The sequence below is a fragment of the Phocoena sinus genome, chromosome 13 (assembly GCF_008692025.1).
Source record: "Phocoena sinus isolate mPhoSin1 chromosome 13, mPhoSin1.pri, whole genome shotgun sequence".
Lineage (NCBI taxonomy): Eukaryota > Metazoa > Chordata > Mammalia > Artiodactyla > Phocoenidae > Phocoena > Phocoena sinus.
The window spans coordinates 45,018,790-45,041,749 of NC_045775.1; the positions used below are offsets into that span (position 1 = coordinate 45,018,790).

The window sequence follows — 22,960 nt, forward strand, 5'->3', positions numbered from 1 at the left end:
TCCTTCAAGACTGATTTTAAAACATTTTATAGTCAACATTTTATTCTATTATATTAGATTTCTCTTTTCCATAAAAACATATCTTTTTAAAATTATAACTTTGGAAGAGTTGTGAATATAAATGTAAGCATCATCCTCCTATAATTTACATCCCTGATTCTAAGTCAGTTATATGATAAATGTGCTTAAAATTCCCTCTCATCATATCACGTCGAAATCTACGTATCAAATAGGGTATTCCAATTATGCCTATCTTTTTCAACAAAAATACTGTGACTATATTTTCTATGAATTTATTCAGCTTTTAACAATCTATTTTTATGAATTTCTAAAACTTTAAAATAAACTCACCCTAGGCACACATTAAAAATTCAACGATTAGCAAATGATTTTTTAATCCTGTGGCTACTCTTCAAAGAATCTGAACTCCTGAAAACGTACTAAAATTATTCTTCTAAATGTCAAATTTATATGATGAAAATTAGCTTTACTGAATTTCAGGGTTGTTTAATTCTTCTTAATGTTCATTTTACCTTTCTAAAGTATTATATAGTTCAGTACCAATTTCTGGGTAGTTTTATTTAACTGTACTGAACCTCCCTGTCTTTATAAGTGGTTAGCCAATGCACATACATCTGGAAAAGCCACCACTTAACCCTACAATTTCTTTCACTCTTCTAGCTTTCCTATCCTTTGCAGGAATTTTTAAACTACAGTGTTCTATTTCCTTATCAACTCATTTCAGTGTCCCTCCAATCTAACTTTACTCTGCTGTACTCTACCCAATCAGTGCAGTCTCAGGTCTCCAATGACTCCTTTCTGATTCAACCCAAAGATCTCAGTCCTTCATTCTTCTTTACAACTCTGACACATCAGACACTAGTGACCGTATCACTAAGACCAAAAAAGCAGAACATTTCGTTGCATTTCTATTTACATCTTTGACTACTGTTTATCAGATGCACAAACTCATCGAACCCTAGGCTTCAATTACCATCTTTATTTAGAAAACTTCCAATCTCTAGCCTACTTCCTCAAATTCTTTACAAATCTATACATCTTATATGTAAGGTACTTAGTGTATTAAAAACATAATTCATCTCCTTTCCCAAAGAAAACTTTTGTCCCACATTACTTCCCTGTACATGACACACATTAAATGTTGAACAATGGCAGAACAGAAAATACAACAAACAAGTTTAAAATATCACCAATTCACAGGCTTTTGCAGAAAATATTTTCACAATTTTTACAAAATGTAGTTGTGTTCCTTGTTTATAATAAATTTTAGCATTTTATTTAAAATTTTATATAATTTTATATAACTCAAAGCAAAGTGAGCAGGGAAGCCCTGAAGCCTATCTGCGATATGACTTAAAAGGTTATGTGTCGGTAAGACCTATCCTTCAAGTATGAGCTGCAATGTTTCTCAACTAAAATAAGAACCTTATAATACGGCGAGAGCCAAGAGTTTCTTACACCTTCTGCTTGCCTCCAATCTTATTTCTTCTTTCCAGCACATTCTCTTCTCTGTACTCAGAATTATCTTTCTAAAATATGAAACTAATCTAGTCAGTAATCAAAATGCCTCCCAGGGCATACAAAATAAAGTTCAAATTCTTTAATCTGGTATTCAGCTACATACAACCTGGTGTCAGCATATTTGTCACATTTCACTTCCCACTAGTGCACACCCCCCATGTTCCAGTCACACCATCATCCTCAACCATTAAGACCTAGCAAAAAAGAGGGACTAATGATAGGTGGCAAGCAATCACTATGCAGCAAGACTACTAAGATAAAAAAGATAGCTCCCAGCTATCAAGAACCACATTTGGTGGAGAGACACACAAGCAAGCAAATCAATGTTACTTACCAGAAAGGCTGGGACATAAGATCAGAGAAAGCTGCACAGAAAAAAATAAATTGTTGCTCATGTATCAAAGAATAGTAGTTAACACTTATGGAGCACTTACTGTAAATGCCAAAATCTATTCCTAGTACTTTACACATATTATTCCCCAATGAGAGACAAAAAGAGCTTAACTTAAACAAACATTAATAATAACTATCATTGAATACTTACAACATGCCAGGCACTGTGCTAAGCACTAAAAAGGAACAAAATGGAATTAAGGTCTTTAATTTTGGGGGAAAAAAAAAAAAAACAGTGAGAGATGGCAGGTTTTTCATTTTGTACCTCCACTGGTAAGTTTTAACCCCAATGAGATTCTTTCCTGAAACAGGACAAAGTTAAAAGAATTTTTTAAAAAGATTCATTTAATTACCCGTGTTCTAAAGTCGTAATTTTTAAAAATTTAAACAGATGTATGTTTTGCCCAATATTCTCAACAACATTGATTGATTTATTCAACATATACCTATCAATTACATACTTTGTGTAAGACAAACTAAGCATATGCATTTTCTTCCACTTCCTAGCAAAATCCCACTGAAGTGCATTCATGCATTCTAGAAGGAGAGCAGATGGGATTATATTGAGGATTAAGCCAGTGCAGAGAAAACCACAGTCTAGAACAAACATGCAGGTGCACCGATATGCATGTGTACACACAAGAAAGCTGCAGCCATGCAGAAACCTTTCCTGCCAGCAGAGTCTAAAGAAATACCAAACCTAGATACAGCAGAAAGGGGCTGTAGGACAAAAATTAGGATTCTTACAATATGTATATTAGATAGCCAAGCCAAACCTTTTATCTTACTCCTTTACACACAGAATGTCTAGCAGCAACAATGCTGGTTTCCAGCTAAAACCACAACTTTTTTTTTTTTTTTTTAATTTAACAATCTACCCTGAAAGCATTAGAACATCTTCATGCTCCACAACAAAGCCTTCCTTACTTGGGCATAGGGTGGAGGGAGAAGAGGAAGAGGCAGCTGTTTTCCTGCGTTTCACCCATGGACTCTAAAGTGAGGCACAACAGTTGATACCCTGCTCACTTACAAAGAGTTCAAGAATCCTTTGTTTTTTTTTTTAATTTTTGAGGAAGAGGAAAAGCAAAAGCACAAAAGGGTGAAAATAATCAACTCACCTTAAGGAAGCATAGCTTTTAAACTTATAAATGTTTAAAGTTTGTAAGTGCTATCCTCAAAGAAATTCATGAAGACACTGCATCTATTAAAAATGAGCAACTGGAAACTATGGAAACAGGAAAAAAAAGAAACACTGACGAAAGATATTCAAAAAGGAGAACTGATAGTCAAAGGAAATAGATCTCTTGAATTGATCTTCCACATTACCTAATTTTTTTTGTCTTTTTTCTCTCTGTTTGGAAGAATCTATCTAAATGGTATTCTGAATAGAAAAGAGAAAATGAAGGAGAACAAAATTTAATAAGTGAACAAATGGGACTCATGGAGTGCAATGAAGGATAAATGAAAAAAGATCCACATCTAGAAAGAAATACTCTCATAAAATATGATAAAACCAATGATAAAGAAAAAGAGTCTAATAAAACATTCCAGAGGAAAAACTATATTACTTGCAAAAAAGAAGCAGAATCAACTGGCTTTAGTATTCTCGTCAGATATACTAGATGGTAAAAGGCAAAGGAATGATGTCTTCAAAGTTTCAAGCAAAACGAAATGATTGAACTATGAATTCTATTCACAAACTATTAACTGAGAAGGCAAGATAAATACATTTGCATATTATAGGCCTGTGAAAATTAAATTACCTGCTTTATATCTTTTCCCAAAAAAATTACTTCTAATTAGGTATACCCCAACAAGCTGGGAGGGAAATGTGAGATAAGGAGGACACGGAATAACATAAAACAGTAGATTTAACCCAGGAGAGTTACCAAAAAAAACCAAACATAGATAGATGGATAGACCCAATATAGATAGGTAGATATGCAACAGACTTGGAAAGCAGCTAGTGTAAATTAGAACAAAGTGTTTGAGAGCTCAAAATATATCTTCAAGGGCTGCCCTGGTGGCGCAGTGGTTGAGAATCTGCCTGCCAATGCAGGGGACACGGGTTCGAGCCCTGGTCTGGGAAGATCCCACATGCCGCGGAGCAACTGAGCCCGTGAGCCACAATTACTGAGCCTGCGCGTCTGGAGCCTGTGCTCCGCAACAAGAGAGGCCGCAACAGTGAGAGGCCCGCGCACTGCGATGAAGACTGGCCCCACTTGCCACAACTAGAGAAAGCCCTCGCATAGAAACGAAGACTCAACACAGCCATAAATAAATAAATAAATTTAAAAAAATATATATCTTCAAGAACAAAATGGATTCATTTTAGCAAATATAGGACTAATTTTAGGGAGCTAAAAGGACACTTTAAGTGGCAGAGGATTAATACAATTACATTTCTTTCTCTGCAGTTCCAATTACACCTTTTGAATTTATACTGACTTGTACTTGCATAAGTACAATATTGTAAAGTTTATAGGTTTTCAATGCTTGAGAATCAACCTATAAACAAAGCACAGAAAAACTGAATAAAGTCACAGAACATAGATGTTATAAACATATAGTAGTAGCCAACTGCAGAAGCAGTGAAAATGATAATAAAAGCTAACACATATTACATATTTAATATGTAATTAAGGCACTATGCTGAAAAAGCCTTACATGCAATAACTCATTGATTACAAAATGGCAACACTGAGAAGTGGCCAAAAGAATGGATTCAGGAGCAAGACTGTTTGGGTTTGATATCCAGTTCCACTGCTTACCAGTGTTATGACCTTGGGCAAGTTGCCATATTTTGTCAATATATTTATTTCATTTTAAGACTTCTGAAATTGAGATGAGTCTTACACTAGATGGCATGTCATAAATATAATTGGTAGTGGTTATTTTCTTTGTTAGTAGTACAAAAAAAAAAATAGTGAGCCCTAGAATCAATGGCAAAGGGGAACTGCTATAGTTTTAAACAGACTTTAAATTGGGATTGACATATATATACTATATATAAAATAGAAAACTAATAAGGACCTACTGTACAGCACAGGGAACTCTACTCAATACTCTGTAATGGCCTATATGGGAAAAGAATCTGAAAAAGAGTGGATATATGCATAACTGATTCACTTTGCTGTACACCTGAAACTAAAACAACATTGTAAATCACTATACTCCAATAAACTTCTTTTAAAAATAAAAATAAAACAGCCTTTATGACAACAATTAAATGCAAGGCATGCCCCTGATTGGATCCTGAATGGGGGGAAAAAAGGCCAATAAATGGTGAAAGTTGAAATCATTGCTATATTTCTAAGATGTGATAGTATACATCTTTGGTTATAGAGGAATCTTTTTATTCCTAGTCATTGATTTTTTTCAAGGTTCAGGCCAGCTGTCTTGTAGAATGAGCCACATTTTTTGTTTGATAATTTTCTTATACCCAGGCTTGACAAGAATACTACACAGGTATTGTTATATATAGGTGTTGTACACATGAAGTTTTAAAAACTCATTCTTATATAAAATTCTTAACAGAAAATCCTTAGGAAAAACCGTAAACAAAAATATAAAGCATGGAATTAAAAAAAGAAACATTCTAGCTTGATTTGAAATCAAATTTCCAATCTCCTTTCTTTTTCCTTGTACCTAAGAATTGAGTATGTACAATATTCACATTTGCACCTGGATATTTGCTGGCATTCTGTCACCTGTGAACATGATGTATTTTAACCAAAAATCTCTGAAGGCCAAAACTTTTCTCTTCATTTATTTTTCCCAAAATGTGTATCGCAGTCCTCTTAAGTCTTCTTGTTACCACAGAGTAAATTATATTTAAAGGAGTGACTGGAGGGGAAAAAAGATTAATATTGGAAATTAACAGAAATGGTCAATTACTATCTTAGGCAGCCTCTGGAGTAATTAGTGTTAAACAACCTCATTGCATACCAGCTGTTAATTTGAACAAATGTCTTTATTTTTATCAGTTTTTGCCCTTTATATCTCTAAATGAGAAAGTATTATAGAGATATGGGATAACTTTTAACTCAAAGCCCAAGTGGTTGGTTCTCATTTCTGTCTCAGAAAAATTTCAACTGGAAAAAAAAATTTAAAGTTTTATTCAACCATATTTTATAACATGGCACAGATATACAATTTTATACCTGTATGCGAATTATATTAGAACATATTAACCTCTCTTGTGTTTCAGTTTCCTAATCAGTAAAATGAGGAAACAATAAAATTTAACTTCTGAGGTTATTACAAGGAATAAATCAATTATATAAATTTGTATCTATAAAGCGCTTAAAATAGTGCCTGGACACATCTATTAAATGAATGAAATACATAATAAATCTCAATCTTCATAATAGTTCTTACGTCTCACATTTGTTATTTTCTCCATTTTAAAGGTAAGAAAACTGAGCTCTAAAGAGGTTAAGTAACGTGCCCAAGGTCACACATGTAGTAAGTAGGATCAGAATCTCACTAGCCTAACTCTTGAGCCCCTGCTCCTAACCACTTCACTATTCAGTTGTACAGAGTTTGCATATAGTTATTCAGCCATTGCCTTATTATTAGAAAATCAGATATCCAGGGGTTTTTTTTGCCGTTATAGCTAATGCCACAATGAATTATCTTTATACATACATCCTATGTGTCAGGGCTTTTGTATTTAAAGGAGAAAGTCCAAAAAGTAAAATCACTAGGCCAAAAGGTTTGCGTATTTTTAACTTTAAAAATTACTAATTTTGGGCTTCCCTGGTGGCGCAGTGGTTGAAAGTCCGCCTGCCAATGCAGGGGACACGGGTTCGTGCCCTGGTCCGGGAAGATCCCACATGCCGCAGAGCGGCTGGCCCCTGAGCCATGGCCGCTAAGCCTGTGTGTCCGGAGCCTGTGCTCCACAACGGGACAGGCCACAAGAGTGAGAGGCCCATGTACCGCAAAAAAAAAAAAAAAAAAAACAAAAAAACTTACTAATTTAAAAAAGTTTATTATAGCAGGTCTATCTTTCCTTTTACAGTATCTGGATTTCCTGTCTTACTAAAAAATACCATCCCTACTCCAATTATATGAATATTCTCCTAATTGCTTCATATGGAAATATCTTTAACTCATTTACAATTTACTTACTTTTTTTTGGCAGCGCTGCCTGGATTACAGTCCCCTACCAGGGATCAAACACGGGCCCTCAGCAGTGAAAGCGTGGAGTCCTGACCACTGGACCACCAGGGAATTCTCACAATTTACTTTTTATGTAATTTATGATAAGGTGATCTAGTTGGTTTTCCTATAGATGAATAGCAAATTCCACTATCAGCATTTATTGATTAAAACATCCTTTTCCCACAAAAGTGAAATGACACCCTTGTCACATATTAAATTCCTTATGTCATTCTCATACTCAAACCAAATTATTTTTGATCTCTATGTCTTGGGTTCATGCTCCTTCATCCACTTAGAATAGGCCTCTCCCAGCCCTGTAAATCCAATTCCTACCATCCATTAAGGTCCTATACAAATGCCGAGACTATTTTATTGGTTTCCACGCTTCCTTCTTCTCATCCCTTGCTAGAGGTAATCACCCCCTCCTTTGAATGTCTGCAATACTTTATCTGCACAGTACTTCTCTAACAACGCTTCTCACTTTTAATATAATTAGTTATTTACAAGTCCTGTCTCCCTTCTTAGGTGGTAATATTTTGGTAGACTTGATCTATATCTAAGTCATTTTTTTTTATATCTAAGTCATTTTTATAGCACCCTTAGTACTTTGGACAGTGCTTCCAAACCACATTTATTAGATGAATAACTGCACAACTTTCTTAATCTCCCCAGATCTGTAGTTCTGCAGCTAACTGAAAACTGCCACACTAAGACTAACTCCCTTGTGTGCAGAAAAGCGTAGTTTTGCCAAATAAAGGGGAATTTTTCTGGAATCCATGAAGCAGAAATTTAAAATAAAATTTAAGATTGTGTATTCTGTACCATATTTACATGAGAAAAAATCAAGAGACTATTAAATGAAGTAACTGACTATTTTTTCAAAATAATTTCTAGGCAATGATGGGGTTAATACAGATTCAGGACAATCTTCTACATAGTTACATTCAAAATTCTCTATGATGATAACTGCATAATGATGACATCAGTGCGAGGTAAGATTAAGTGCCTTATGAAATCATCAAAGATACAACACAAACAGGCATCATAGGCAAAGTAGGTGTTCACTACACTGCAAAAGTTTTAGAGTGCTAGAAAGGTCCCCTGCTTGCCTCTAAATATCTTCCCACTCAGTGAGCTAATGTCTAAAACTTTACCATTAATATTCAAGCCTCTCATTTAAAAGTCTAAATCAGTGATTCTCAACCATGGGTCATTTTGCCTGCCAAGGGACATTTGGCAATGTGTGCAGACATTTTTGGTTGTCACAGCTTGGCTAGGGGGTGGGGGGAGGGCGGGGTTGCTATTAGCATCTAGTGGACACAAACCAGGTATGCTCCTAAACGTTATACGACACACAAGATAGCCCCTCACAACAAGGATTTTCCTGGCCCAACATGTCAACATTGCCAAGGTTTTGAGAAACTGGTGTATACTCTGCTGAAATGCAAAAACATAATGTTTTTAATTTAACATACACATAAAAAAGCCTCCACTTCAATCCAATCAAGGCTTTCTTCCCCTCTGCTCCACCTCCATGCTGTCAAATCCAGGGGTTACCTGCTTATCCTCATCTTCCACAACTCCTCAGCAGCATTTACTTGACTCAGCTAGCTGGTCATTCCCACACTTCTTTCTCTTGACTTCCCTGATATCTCAGTTTTCTGATTTTCTTTCTGCTTTACTGGGCACACCTCCCCAGTCCATTTCGTTAATTCTTCAATGCTGTTAAGTATCTAATGTTGCAATGACTCATCTTCCCTTTGTTATCCTCATTTTTTCCCTAAATGATGTCAGCCAGAACCATGGCTTTCAGTAAATCTATATGCTAATAATGCCAAAATTTATAACTCCAGCTCTGACCTCCTTACCTGAGCTTCAGGTTTATTTAACCAACATGTTAGCTGCAGTTGGATGTCTAACTGATATCTACAACTTAGCATGTCCAGTAAATCAACTATACTCCAATAAAAATTTAAAAAAATAATAAAACTTAACATGTCCAAAACAGAACCCTTGATTCAGAAATTACTCTTATTGTAATCAAACCATATATGTAAGATGTTAACAACTGGGGAAATCTAGGTTTGATTCTTGCAACTATTATATAAGTTTGAAATCACTTCAAAATAAAAAGTAAAACAGACAAAAACACATGGCTCCCATCAGTCCACATTCTTTTCTTCCCTCTTTCAGTAAACTGTACCACCAGTTCCTCATAAAACATATCTAGACATCATCATTAATTCATCTCTGTAAGAACATGTCACATCTAATCCACCAGCAAATTCAAGATGCTGTAGCTGAAAAATATATCCAAATTAGGCCACTTCTCCCCACCTCTGCTGCTACCAGCTTCCTAACTGGTCTCCCTGTTGCCATACTTGCCCCTCCATTAGTTTCCTAGGGCTGCCATACAACTAAGCCCACATGCTGAGGGCTTAGTTGCTCCATGGCATGTGGCATCTTCCGAGACCCAGGCTCGAACCCATGTCCCCTGCATTGGCAGACAGATTCTTAACCACTGTGCCACCAGGAAAGTCCCAGGTCTGGGGGTTAGAAGTCTGAAATCAAGGTGTCAGCAGAGCCACGATCTCTATGAAACCTCTATGGGAGGATTTGTCCTTACCTCTTGCTAACTTCTGGTGGTTGCTGGCAAACTTTAGCGTTCCTTGGTTTGTAGACACATCACTCCAATCTCTGCCTCCATCCTCACACAGCATTCTCTCTGTATATCTGTCTGTGTCCAAATATCCCTCTTCTTATAAAGACACTAGTCATTGTATTAGGGCCCACCCGAGTTCAATAATCTTAACTTTCCATCTGCAAAGACCCTATTTCCAAATAAGTTCACACTCACAGGTTCCAGGAGTTAGGACTTCAGCATATCCTTTTGGGGAACACAGTTCAGCCAATAACATTCTCTATAATCAGTTGTCCACACAGCAACCATAATGATCTTCACGAATGTACATCAGGCCACATTACTCTCCTACTTACAGATCTGTGTCCAGCTGGCCATCTCCTACCACTTTGCTCTTACACTCAGCAACATTAGCCTTCTTTCTGTCCCTCCAACACACCAAGCTTTTCCTGCTGGAAATTGCTGTGTGGCTTCCTCTTCACCATTTCAAGTCACAACTCAAATGTCACTTCCTCAAACAAGTCTGACCATCTACCTGAGCAGCATGTCCCAGAAGCATTCTCTTTCACACAACCCTAGTTTCTAAGCAGCAGTGACCACTACCAGAAATTATCTTACTTGTTTTTTATCTGTTACTTGAACATAAGCTCTATTGAGGCAGCTTCCATCACTATAGACCCAGAGACTAAACCAGGGCAGACAAATATTTTTCATTTTTATTTAGTCAAATACATCTCTTTTCCTTCATGACTTCAGGATTTCCTATCTTACACACCAAGATCATTGAATTATTCTCCTAAGTTTTCCTCTATCGTTTTCTTTTTGCTGTTCATTTAAATATCTAACCCATTTGGAATTAATCTTGAACTGAATGAACTGAATTAATCTGAACTGACTGCCTCTGTTCCTCTAAGAGAGCACTAATCTCCTGCTGTTGATTCCATCCCACACTATCTGCTGACTACACCGAAAAGCCCTAACGGACCATCTAGAAGGATGGTGCTGGAAATGCACTTCCCCACCTGCCTGATGAACTCCTATAAATCCTTAAAACCCCAATTCTATGTCACCTCTCCTGGGAAGCCTTTCCTGTCCAATCTCTGCTCTTCTTTATATCTTCACTCTAACATCTCTCTACTGTATAATCTATAGTACCTGCCTCATAACATATATAAAGTACTTACACTAGTGCACGGAAGAAAGGCTATATAAATGTTGACTACTTTATTATATCACAATAGGTTACCATTATTTGTCTGTGTAATCTCCCTTGTTAGACCATGAGAGAAAGAGGACAGAGACCCATTTATTCGCCATTTACCAATCCCAGTGTTTGCACACATATTAAGCATTAATAAGTAAATAAATTAATGAACAACACCTCAATTCTGGAAAAAAGTAATTTTCTTTGATGCTGCGGATTCCTTTTGTTTTAAAAATGGAAATTTTTAAAACAAAAAATAGAAAAACAGACTGTTCTTCCTGCTTTTTGATTTGGCTCAAATTGCGCGGGGGGTGGGGGGGACGACGACACACAAGGGGCGACACAGTCTTTAGCAGATCTAGCACGGAGGTCTAGCTTTTCCCACCTCCAGAAAGACAATGACAGGTGCTATAGAACTAACACTGTATAACCCATTATATTAGAGATGAAAACAACGGCTTTTTTTTTAAGATGGGGAGGGGAATCCAAAACTTTTTGTGTTTTGAATAAAGTCAGAGATATCTGAACCTCATGTGAGTTCATAACCTCACATTCACCTGGCCCTGAACCTCACATAAAGCAACTTATCGGCTTCCTTAAAAAAACAGCAACCCAACACTTCAACTCCAGGATGAAAGAGACTCCCGTAAAGCAAAAAATATAGGGGCTGAGCTATCTAGCTGCCCTTCCCACAAGGAGATTCTCCGTCTAGGCCACCCTCGGAGAATTGCAGTATTTTTATACGGGGGGACGACAGGTTTCCTCGGCTCGGGTATCCCCGAAACCACGGCTGCGGAGACTGAGCCAACCCCCGCCCTGCGTTCGTCAGGAGCTGGAAGTAGTGAGGTGACCGCGGCCCACAGCAAAAGAGGCGGAGAGAAACTTCCAGCGGGAAAGATGAAGCGTACAGATGCTACGTGCGGAGAAAAGGAAAAGCAGCGAGAGGATAGAGCAGTCAGGAACACCGCCACTTCTCACTTCTCCTCGCCACCTCGAATTTCCTCATCTGAAGACCAGCACCCGCCCCGCTCACACTCTCCTGTAGCTGCTCCACGAGCGCCAAGCCGCTGCCCAGCCGGTGGAGAGCCGCGCGGGTGGCGGAAGGGAACAGCCGCCGCCTCCCGGACTCACCAGCTCTCCGTGCCGCCACTTCGCCGCCTCGGCTGGTCCGAGGCCCGTTCTTTGCGCGTCCGCTCCCGGGAAACCGCTGCGTTCGCTCCCAGCCACGAGACTGCGGTTGCGCGCGACAAGATAAGCCCGGCCGGCGTCCCGGCTTCCGTAGGCGGACGGCTCGGCGGCCCCGGATGTTGATATACCAACTGCCCCGGAAACGGTGGCGGGAAGTCCAAGGGGGCGGGGGCGGCGTTGCTGGGCTCTCCGGAAGGAGACGTGGCGACTGTTGGGCCCCGGGTTGCCTGGGCGCTTGGTAGTCCCGCCGCCTCCTCCTCCTCCTCCCCGCCCCTCTCCTCTCCACTGTGGGCCGAGGGGGTTGTGGCGGCGGCTGGAGAACTCAGCGGCGGAGGATGGAGGAAGGAGGCGGCGGCGCGCGGAGTCTGGTCCCAGGTGGGCCGCTGTTATTGGTACTCTGCGGTCTCCTAGAGGCGTCCGGCGGCGGCCGAGCGCTCCCCCAGCTCAGCGATGACATCCCTTTCCGCGTCAACTGGCCCGGCACGGAGTTCTCTCTGGTCAGTGCCCTCGCGAACCCGGTAGCCATCTCTCTTCCTCCTGGCACTTAAGGGTTCGGCCCCTTCCCTCAGTATTCTGCGTTTTTTCTCCCTAGAACCTCCTCTGCGGGCGCATGCCTCCTTCCCCAATCCAAAGCTTCATCGACCCCGCGTTCATTCATTCAAACAGCAAGTGTTATCAGACACGTTCTGTGGATGTGCCCTCCATGCTACGCATTCCGGGATCCAGCGGTCACTTGCTCTCCCCTTTAAAAATCTGTCGCACTATACCTTACCAACACTCCCACTCTGTGGAAGAAGCTTTTCTAGAACCACGTCAGGCGCACACATTTGTCTTTTCTTTGGAAAGTCCTCTGCAGCTCTTAACTACACCAGCAGCCTTCTGTCCTTAAAGGAGTATTACACACCCTACCTACACAACCAGTTGTACTGCGGATATGAGTTCCCTCTCTTATATTCGTTCTTTCTCCCTTGTATACACACACAGTACATAACATATACGCACAGCTCTTTTTCCTTCAGAGTTGTTTCTGAGAGGGCTGTTTGGCCTGTGAGATGTTAACGACGCTCTATGCAGAATATCCTTTACAGTTTTGATGTATTACGGCTGTTATTAAAGACCCCAAAACATGAGATTTTATGATCGGTTTTCCTACATTGAAGAATATATTTATAATCTCAAAGTAATGAATATTTGCAGTCCTTCTTTTGGGGAGTGCACTGCTGAGAAGTCTTGCTATCCACGGGAGGCCAGTAAAAATTGGGCTCTTGTGATACTTACCGTATGGTAATTAATTCATTTATTTCAAATGGAAGTCGGGGAAAATGCAACAGTTCCCCCCACCCCGCTCTGCCCTGCAGAATTTTTTTAAAATTCTTATTCCAGTTACCTGCAGTTGTTCTGCTTGGAAGACTGTTTTAGTATATTGTTGTATTACTATTTCACTGAAACGTGAATATGTGATACTAGGATGTCTGCACAGAATGTCCCAGGATAACGGATGTCATCAGTACCACAACAGACTTCTATTTGCAGATGTTAGTTTTTGCTAGTATTTCACACCTGGTTTGTTTCTCCACCTGTCTTCAGTTCTTCCATTCTGGTATTTCAGTGGTTCTTAAGTATTTCTCTGGGAAGCCAGATTAATCTTTGCATTAATGCCAAGAAATATTTTTAAAATTAATTTTTATTGGAGCATAGTTGGTTTACAATGTTGTGTTAGTTTCTGCTTTACAGCAAAGTGAATCAGTTATACATATATACACTTTTTTTAAGATTCTGTTCCCATATAGGTCATTACGGAGTATTGAGTAGTGTTCCCTGTGCTATACAGTTGGTTCTTATTCAGGAAATATTGATATATTAAAATACTTATATGAAAGTTTGTTACAAGTCAGATATAACTAAGAGGCTTGGGATAAGAATATTTTAGTCCAGCCTCTGTTATTATTTCCAAAGAGCACACTTGGCATGAACTTGGCAAATGTTTAAAGAATGTGGTCATTAAAATTTTTTACTCTTGCACCTGTGTTTTGCTTTTTTTTTTTAATTTAAAAAGGCATGCTGATATGTGGCCTTAAAAATTTACTGACCTATACGCAGATGACTAAAACTAGCCTTTTTAGAAGTTATTACTAAATCGTTCAGTTTTCTTTCTGGCACTGGTGTTTGCTGGCTAAAAAGAGGTTATGGTAGAAGATCTCGGTCTTAACGTATGCTGTACCAACCTTTTCTATATCTAACAATTTTATTTTGACATTTTGTTTTTAATTACTTTTCTTTGGCAATGAAGCATAATCTAAGATGGGCACATTTGAAAATTTGGAAAGAAATTTTTTTTCTTTTCTTTTTTTAAGTTTGAGTTATTTTGAGAAAAATCTAGAAACATTTTCCTATAAGTTGGCAAAAGATCTGTGGCCCTCACACAAAAATAAGCCCCAAGAGTGATTATCATTGATCTTTGGATTTTTTTTTTTTTTTTTTTAGTATTTTTCTAATCTCAGGGCTTCCCTTCCCTACTTTGTGTAATTGAAACTACAGCCCTCCACACCTGGCACTGTCATTTTGTTTTATAGGCCAGTTGGATGGACATTTGTGTGTAACTAAGCAGCTGTATGAACTAGGATAAAGGTCTTTATCTCTCTCCCACCTGAAATTGGAAGGCACTTGATTAGAAGATCTGAATTTTCTTTATCTTTAAAATTCTTCTGTGCTTTAAATCATCTTCCCCTTCATGTATATCAAAATAATACATAATCTTTCAAATTTGCTTAGAAAAGTATTAAGCACCAAAATTGTGTACATTTTTAAATGTTTACAATAATTAATGATTATGATATTCTTTACTGGTTTTTAGAAGTCAGTTTTGTTTTTGTGTATATTTTCCTTCTGAAATAACATCTCTGTGTCATTAAAGTGTTCGATTATTCATTACTTCACAGAGTTTATGAATTAAGTCTAATTTTCTTTCTACTTCTTTTGTAAGTATAGAAATGTATTCCCACTCAAAAACTTTCCCCAGACACTACTCTTGGGAAAAATGGTGACCAACTCCATGTTTCGAAGCATGTTATATATATTAACAAGTAGTGCCATTGAGTTTATTTTACAGCCTCTCCAAGGATAGTTTTCTCTCTCATCCTGTATCTTAATTCTTCCAGACTCATGTCAAACATTAGGAATTTCTCCCCTGCCAAGATACTTTTTAAATTCCTTAATCTTAAAGACCACACCTCCCTTGATTAGTTTCATTATATTAAAATCTGATTTTTATCAAATCACTAATCTTACACTAGAAATACTTTAAGGTGTTAAGTTATATAGAACAAGTTTTTTAACACTATCTGTGATTCTGTGCATTCAGAATTATATTTTTTAAAGTAAAAACATGTTTTACAAAATCAGAAGGAAGCATTTTAGTAGTAGATCAAAAAAAATTTTTTAACTTAGAAAATCACAAAAGGTTAACTTTTCCCCTGTAATTTATATTATTAAAAATTAGGGTAAAGTTTGTTAAAATTTTTACTTCATGATCCCAATAAGTGATGCACTATTTCAGCAAAGAGTTTTCAGATAGAAGAATTGCCACTTGGTCTGTTTTATCAAAGAAGAAAGTAGCCCTTCCTAAACTAATGAAAAATGAATCTTTGCAGCAACAACAAATCTTCAAATAAGAATAGTGATGGTTTCTACTTCTGTTACCTTTTACCTAAACCTTAAAAGCGATAGGCAGAGGCATGAATTTCTTCACATAGACATAAAACCCAACATTAGTTTTAATTACAAAGAAAGAATTGTCTTCCTTTCTTTGCCGTTGCTCTAGACAAGCAGTTTCTTTTTCCATTGTTAGCATTGTGGTAAATATTTTAGTAAATGAGTCAATATTGCTGTAGAATCCAGTTCTGAATATTAAGTTGCAGGTACTTCACAAATAGAGAGGATTAGATTTAAGTCATATGCTACTGTCCGCCTTCCCTACAGTACAGGAATGATTTGACAAGACTAAGACTTCAAGGCCATCCATTGCTAGCTAAATGAATGTAAGTCATGCTTTGTACAGCTCACTATCATATGTTCTGAATATATCCAGAAAACACCGAGAGACATTATAAATGCTTTGTCTTACAGCAGTATGTTGGCTCAACTGAATAAATGTTTCTAAGGATCCCTTTATCACAAATTTGGCTTTACAACTCTGACTTTCAAATCTCTTTGATTTCTCTCTTCACTTGTGATGATCTTTTATTAAATAAGGATCTTTGGCCATAGTCCAGGAGTCTATATAGTAATCTAAGAAAATGTTAACAAAAGCTAGTTCAAACATGTTAAAACAGTTAAGAGCACATAGAATATGGAATCAGTCTGCTAGGGTTCATGTCTGGGCTGTGCTACTTACTGGCTATATTACCTTGGACAAATTATTTAAGCCCTGGGCTTCAGTTTCCTTTTCGGTGAGATGGGTACAATGCTTGCTTCGAGCATCAATCAGACAATAAATGTAAAGAACTTAATTTGGTAGTGTCATATAGCTAATACAGCTAGTATTTACTGCTGTTTTGTTTTGTCTTATTGTCTTGGGAAAACATCTCCTAATTTGTATTTAAGATAACATCAGTTTCAAGTAGTACTGGTTTTATTATAGTTAGGAATTGTTTTTGTTAAACTGAGAAAAGAGCAGAGATATGTAATAAGGGTGGTTCTTTCCTTGCCAGGGATAGCCAAATAGTATAGTGGTTTTACAATGCTGTAAGAAGAGAAAAGTTAAGAGAGAATTGAATTGTCAGAGAACACCTCTCATAGACTTTGAAAACTTCTGCCTTAGTAGTTAGTGACATATTTGCTATCACAAAGCAGAGATTTCTTTTTAGTTAAATAATATCAGTTATATTAATTGAAATGTTCATTTGAATTACATTGGTTCATTTTGATTTGTGAATTTGTTTGGTTTTATACTGTAGACCGCTTTAAGGATAGTTTTGTTGATATATACCATGAATCCGCAAACTATACCTTTGGGCTGGCCCACTCCAAACTTTATTTTTGTAAAGCTATTTGTTTGTTTTCTCAGAATACAACCATGCTTTTTCATTTACATATTGCCTGTGCACTTACTTCCTTCAGTGCAGAATTGAGTAGTTGCAGTAAAGACCATATGTTATCCAAATATGAAAACTACTACATTATATTATGTTCAGGTGTCCCATCCAACAGAATTGAGAATATGTTTATAAAGTGCTGTAAATTCTCATATATAGATGGTAATTGTTAGTAGGAGTAATAAGTATTCAGTGATGATGTATCCATGAACATTGACACCTCTTACTGCTTTTTAATCTGTATTATAACTTCAGTCTGTTGCATTACTACTTTTTTCTTTTTACTCCAAACTTTATTTTTGTTCCTTATTTTCTGTTACATTGTAACACCAGAATAAAGTTTGTCATCTTCATTTTGTCATTAAAAAATATGTAGAATCTTTTCCCTGCCTTTGCAAGTATGTTTAAAAATCCTGTTGAAGTGATGAATTAGTTTAACCTGGGACTGTAAGTTAGTATAGTTCAGTTTAATCAGCTAAAGTAATGTACATTTTTTTGTTCTATTTCTAGCCTACAACTGGAGTTTTGTATAAAGAAGATAATTATGTCATCATGACAACTACACATAAAGAAAAATATAAATGCATTCTTCCCCTTGTGACAAGTGGTGATGAGGTAAGTTTTTATAAATACATTGATAAACCCTGTCACCAAAGATATTTATTTAAAACATTGCAACTCCATACCTTAAAATAAAATTGAGTGACAGGTTTCTCAATTATCCTGTCTTACTAAAAATATAGTAATCACTTTTTTATTGAAGTATAGTGATTTACAATGTTAGTAATCCTTATTATTCCTGAATTCTTTGATTTTTACAATTCAACTTGGAAAAACTAGCAACCAGTTATTAATGTTTTAGATGAAAATCTAACTCCACAGATGCTTTCTTTTATAGAAATGAAGGTTTTGAAACAAGATAAAATTTTAAATGTATATGTGACATTTTTTATAAAGAATTGCTAATAAGTAAATCTATAGGTACCTTGTGCTTTCTTACTACCTTAGCTCATGCCCGTTTCTTCCACCTAAAATGCCCTAACTGCCTCTTATCCATCCTTCGAGGCAATTACTTCTTTCAAGATGAAACACGAGAGGCAGCATGGTAAAATGGAAAGGACACCAGCCTAGGAGCCAGGAGGCTGAGGTATAGGCTATAGTTAGCTGTGGAGCCTTGAACAAATTTGAAACTCAGTTCCTCCACTCAATAAGTTTATTGAGGTAATTACATAATATTTTCGCAATCTATAAAATGGAAGTATTAAACTCAGTGAGTTTAGGTTTCTTAGGTTTTGTTCAGACTTAAAATCTGTGAAAGACAGCTATCTTATTTTGTTTTAAACCACCTTAAGACACAAATACACACATATGCAATTACACACGTATTTATGGCATTCAAGTCTGAAATGTAAAAATATATGGAAAACTGAGAAGTATATTAAAACTTTCCAGTGTATTCTATAAGATTCAACTATTCTGAGGCTTTCATAGATAGAATTTGTTTGGATACAAGCATTTAATAATTCTGAAGTAGGTTTATAAGAATTGTTCAGGAAACTGATACTTAACCTTTTTCTAAGAGAAGAAAGAATGGAAGATTATTCTATGGCTCCATATTTTATACTTCAATTCTTTTTCTTTTTTTTTTGGATTATAGTTGATTTACAATGTTGTGTTAGTTTCAGGTGTACAGCAAAGTGAATCAGTTATACATATACATATATCTACTCTTTTTCAGATTCCTTTCCCATATAGGTCATTACAGAGTATTGAGTAGAGTTCCCTATGCTATATAGTAGGTCCTTATTAGTTATCTATTTTATATATAGTAATGTGTATATGTCAATTCCAATCCCCCAATTTATCCCTCACCCCACCGCTTTCCTCCTGGTAGCCATAAATTTATTTTCTACATATGTGACTATTTTGTTTTGTAAATAAGTTCATGTGTACCATTTTTTTTTTAGATTCCGCATATAAGTGATATTATATGATAGTTGTCTTTCTCTGTCTGACATACTTCACTCAGTATGAAAATCTCTAGGTCCATCCATGTTGCTGCATATACTTCAATTCTTTTGAAAGAAGTGGCATGCCATAGGATCTTATTAAAGGTTTTGACTTTTTTCCCCCTTTTATTTCCAAGCATTTGTGGTTTGACCAATGAGTTAATACCTAAACAGTAGAGTTGGGTGAAGTTCCAGAATAATTGTATTAAACTCTAATTCTTTCATAGGAAGAAGAAAAGGATTATAAAGGCCCAAATCCAAGAGAGCTATTGGAGCCACTATTTAAACAGAGCAGTTGTTCCTACAGAGTATGTATTTTATGTTCACTTGATAACTAGAAAATAAATTTCCAGCAGCCAATAGGCCCTTGAAAATAATTCTCTGTTTCTTTTTACTTTATTATGTTGTATCACATTTTAAGTTAGTTGTAAAACTAAACTGTTGCTTAATAGTATTTTGTTCATTTAAATTCCTGTATAGTATATGCAGCAAACACCCAATAATATCAATTATCAAATAATATCACCAAACTGCTTTGAATGTTTTTCAGATCAAAAGAAAGTTTCTTTATATACAATTTTAATAAAAACTCACGGTTATTTTTTTAGGCTGTGTAAAAAAATGATCCCTTAGCCAGGTGTTTATTATAGACCCCAGGTATATTTAGACCTATTTCCTTCATAGAATTTTCACATTTAGCTAATTAGTGAAAACAATGAATAAGCTTCAGTAATTTCATGTTTTCTGAGGCATAATAATAACTTTCATTTAATGAAAGCTTGCTGTAAATCTTCAGAGAAATCTTCAGTTGCTTAAAATATCAAAAAGGAATTCAGTTGAGTTGTGTGGCTTTTGTACATAAATACATCCATCTGTCTTAGATTGAGTCTTATTGGACTTACGAAGTATGTCACGGAAAACACATTCGGCAGTACCATGAAGAGAAAGAAAGTGGTCAGGTATTTTTTTCTTCAAAATATGAAATGTAGAGCATTATAAAATGAAAACTTTAATAATGAGGTGGATGGTTTTAAACTGTATTCTTTAAAAATGTATTTGCCAAATACTTACTGTATTTTTATTTTATTTTTAAATATAGAAAGTAAATATTCACGAGTACTACCTTGGGAATATGTTGGCTAAGAATCTTCTATCCGAAAAAGGTTTGTTTCTACAGAGTGATTTAGTAGTAATGCTGGTATTTGGTTTAAAGTATATGTTCAAATTGGAATTTAAAAGATTTTGTTGGAGACTGTATGAATTTTAAAACACTAAAATAAACTTCTGAACAATCCCATAGAAAACTTTTTCAAAGAGAACTTTTCATTATTTTCTGTTTTAGCAAACATTATGCTTTTTTTCTACCTATTAATAAATTTTTAAAATCTGGTGAGCCATACATATCAGTGTTATATTTATATAGTGTTAGTCTTTTGCTTGGTTTAAGCAACTTTTTATATATGGAAATAGACATGTAGATGTATCCCTCAAATTATGAAATATTTTTATTCATCTATATTATTCAAATTGGTCAACTCATTTAAGATTAAACCTTTCACTGAGATAAAAACACTTCAGAAGAAAACTGTCGTGGCCAGTTCTTATGCCTCAAATAGAGTATTTCCTAAGTAAAGATGTAATGATTAAATATGACTGTTCTTTCAAAAGAAACCATTTCAGGGAATCTAGCTAAAAGTATGTGTATGTTTTGGGTCTTATTTTTATTTTAATTTAATTTAATTTATTTATTTATTGGCTGTGTTGGGTCTTTGTCACTGTGCGCAGACTTTTCTCTAGTTGCGGTGAGCGGGAGCTACTCTTCATTGCGGGGTTCAAGCTTCTCATTGCGGTGGCTTCTCTTGTTGCGGAGCACGGGCTCTAGGCGCGCGGGCTCAGTAGTTGTGGCTCACGGGCTCTAGAGCACAGGCTCAGTAGTTGTGGCGCACGAGCTTAGTTGCTCCACGGCATGTGGGATCTTCCCAGACCAGGGACCAGACCCATGTCCCCTGCACTGGCAGGTGGATTCTTAACCACTGCACCACCAGGGAAGTCCAGGTTTTCTTTAGAAAGAAGTTTAAGATTACAAAGTTGATGGAAACTTAGTCATTTATATCTTGTATATAAGTCACTGGTCATTATTTAACTTACTTCTGTATTAATCCACAGAACAAGAAGCGGAAGAAAAGGAAAAATCAAAAGAGGCAAGTGATAATTGGTGATTTTCAGTCTTAACATCTATTGTTAGACATGAATTTATAAAACTCAATTGACAGAATATAGCCATGTGTTCTTTATCTATCAACTACCTCAAAGGATTTAGTCAAAGAAAATTTGCGATATGTTAGATTTTTATGAGAAAAGTTATGCTATAATACTTTTATTTACTTTAAGGTCATACAAAAATAAATGAATTTATCAAAGATGTGTCTGGGAAAGTTTCTATAACAGCATTATATCACTTCTGTGCTTCACAGTGGTTCTTTCCCTCTGTTCAACATTGGAGCTTTTGCATTTTTTCTGTTGTTTGGACCCTATTTCCTATGGGTAAAACAGATAAATCATAAATGTAAATAACAAGCTACCAGACTGCAAGCATCTTAAAAGCAGGGACTGTCTTTTTTCTCCTTACCCCACAGTGCAAAGCAGAGTGCCAGACATAATGTAGGCCCTTCATGAATGCTTATTGAATGTGAATGCATAATTGATGACTGAAAAATAGGATTGTTTAAAAAGAACGATTCCTTAGGGTGACCAGTTACAGTTTTTAAATGCCCCTGTGGTTCAAGGAATGCTTTATGAATCCTAAGAATTTCCATAAAGTTAAATAACTTATTGGTAGAGGATATTTCTATAAATGGTTTCATACCATAATGATTCTTTTATTAGAAGTAAAGTTAAATGGCAAAAGGCCTTAAAGATTACTTAAAAGGGATGCCCATAACTTAAAAGGGTGGCTTTGGGGGAGTTGGTAAGCTATGCATAGACACACACAGCATTGCTATTTTAAAAGGTTTTAATTTTACAGACTACCTTTGAGATAAAATATTTATCTCAAAATATTTTTGGCTCTGGAGGATAGCAAGATGGAATTCAAAGTGTGAAATGATCAAGGAAGAGGAAGAAAAGGGTAAGGGAAGAAAACTAACATTTATTGAGCCCCAATTCATAAGCCAGATGCTGTGCCAGGCATGTAACAAAGGGTAATGCTTAATTCTCCCTACAGCCTTTGAGTATATATTATTCTACTTTTATGAATGACAAAAACTGAAATTTGGTCAAAGTCATAAGGCTAGTGAATGCAAAGCTTGGATTTTAACCCAGGATTTTCTAATTCTAGACACTAGGCTGAAACTAGCATACAAGAAATCTCAAAATATTTTCCCCTGGAAACATTTATTTATTGCCTGTTTTGGGTACCAAAGTGATACAAGATGAGCTCCCTGCCTCCAAAGAGCTTGCTTGGAGATGATATTAACAATATCTTTTAAAGCCCTTCCATTTAATTCTTCTTGTGTTTATGTCGATGAAAGTATGGGAGCTAACTCCTTAATAATCCTTGTCTTCTGGGGTGATCTCCTTTATTCCCCCATTCCATGAAAATTTCTTCATCTGTCTTTTGCTGGCCATGAATGGATTTGTACAGGAGTTTATATGCTGAGAAGTATGTCTGTTAATAACAGGGAAGAAGAGTAAGCAGATCAGTGAACTAGCACAATATTTAGAT

The 22,960-nt window shown here is 36.4% G+C and overlaps 2 protein-coding genes across 7 annotated transcripts in view; one reads left to right on the plus strand and one right to left on the minus strand.

Moving 5' to 3' along the window:
• Nucleotides 1-12,241, minus strand: part of ASB3 (ankyrin repeat and SOCS box containing 3) — an 81,760-nt gene extending 69,519 nt beyond the window's left edge. The window contains exon 1 of the mRNA XM_032652029.1: nt 12,078-12,241. The gene's annotated coding sequence lies outside the window, so the exon portion shown is untranslated. The remainder of the gene's footprint in view (nt 1-12,077) is intronic.
• A 48-nt stretch (nt 12,242-12,289) lies between these two features.
• ERLEC1 (endoplasmic reticulum lectin 1) overlaps nt 12,290-22,960 on the plus strand; it is a 38,885-nt gene continuing 28,214 nt past the window's right edge. For 3 of the 6 annotated variants that reach the window (XR_004352675.1, XR_004352676.1, XM_032652030.1), the window contains exons 1-6: nt 12,327-12,631; nt 17,738-17,842; nt 19,464-19,544; nt 20,118-20,195; nt 20,336-20,399; nt 21,403-21,437. Coding sequence is in view for 4 of the 6 variants with exons in the window: in XM_032652030.1 (XP_032507921.1) it covers nt 12,470-12,631; nt 17,738-17,842; nt 19,464-19,544; nt 20,118-20,195; nt 20,336-20,399; nt 21,403-21,437 (525 nt within the window). In the remaining 2 variants the exon portion in view is untranslated. Of the gene's footprint in view, nt 12,632-17,737; nt 17,843-19,463; nt 19,545-20,117; nt 20,196-20,335; nt 20,400-21,402; nt 21,438-22,960 lie in introns of all 6 variants that reach the window. The other 3 variants (XM_032652032.1, XM_032652033.1, XM_032652031.1) reach the window with 2 other exon arrangements.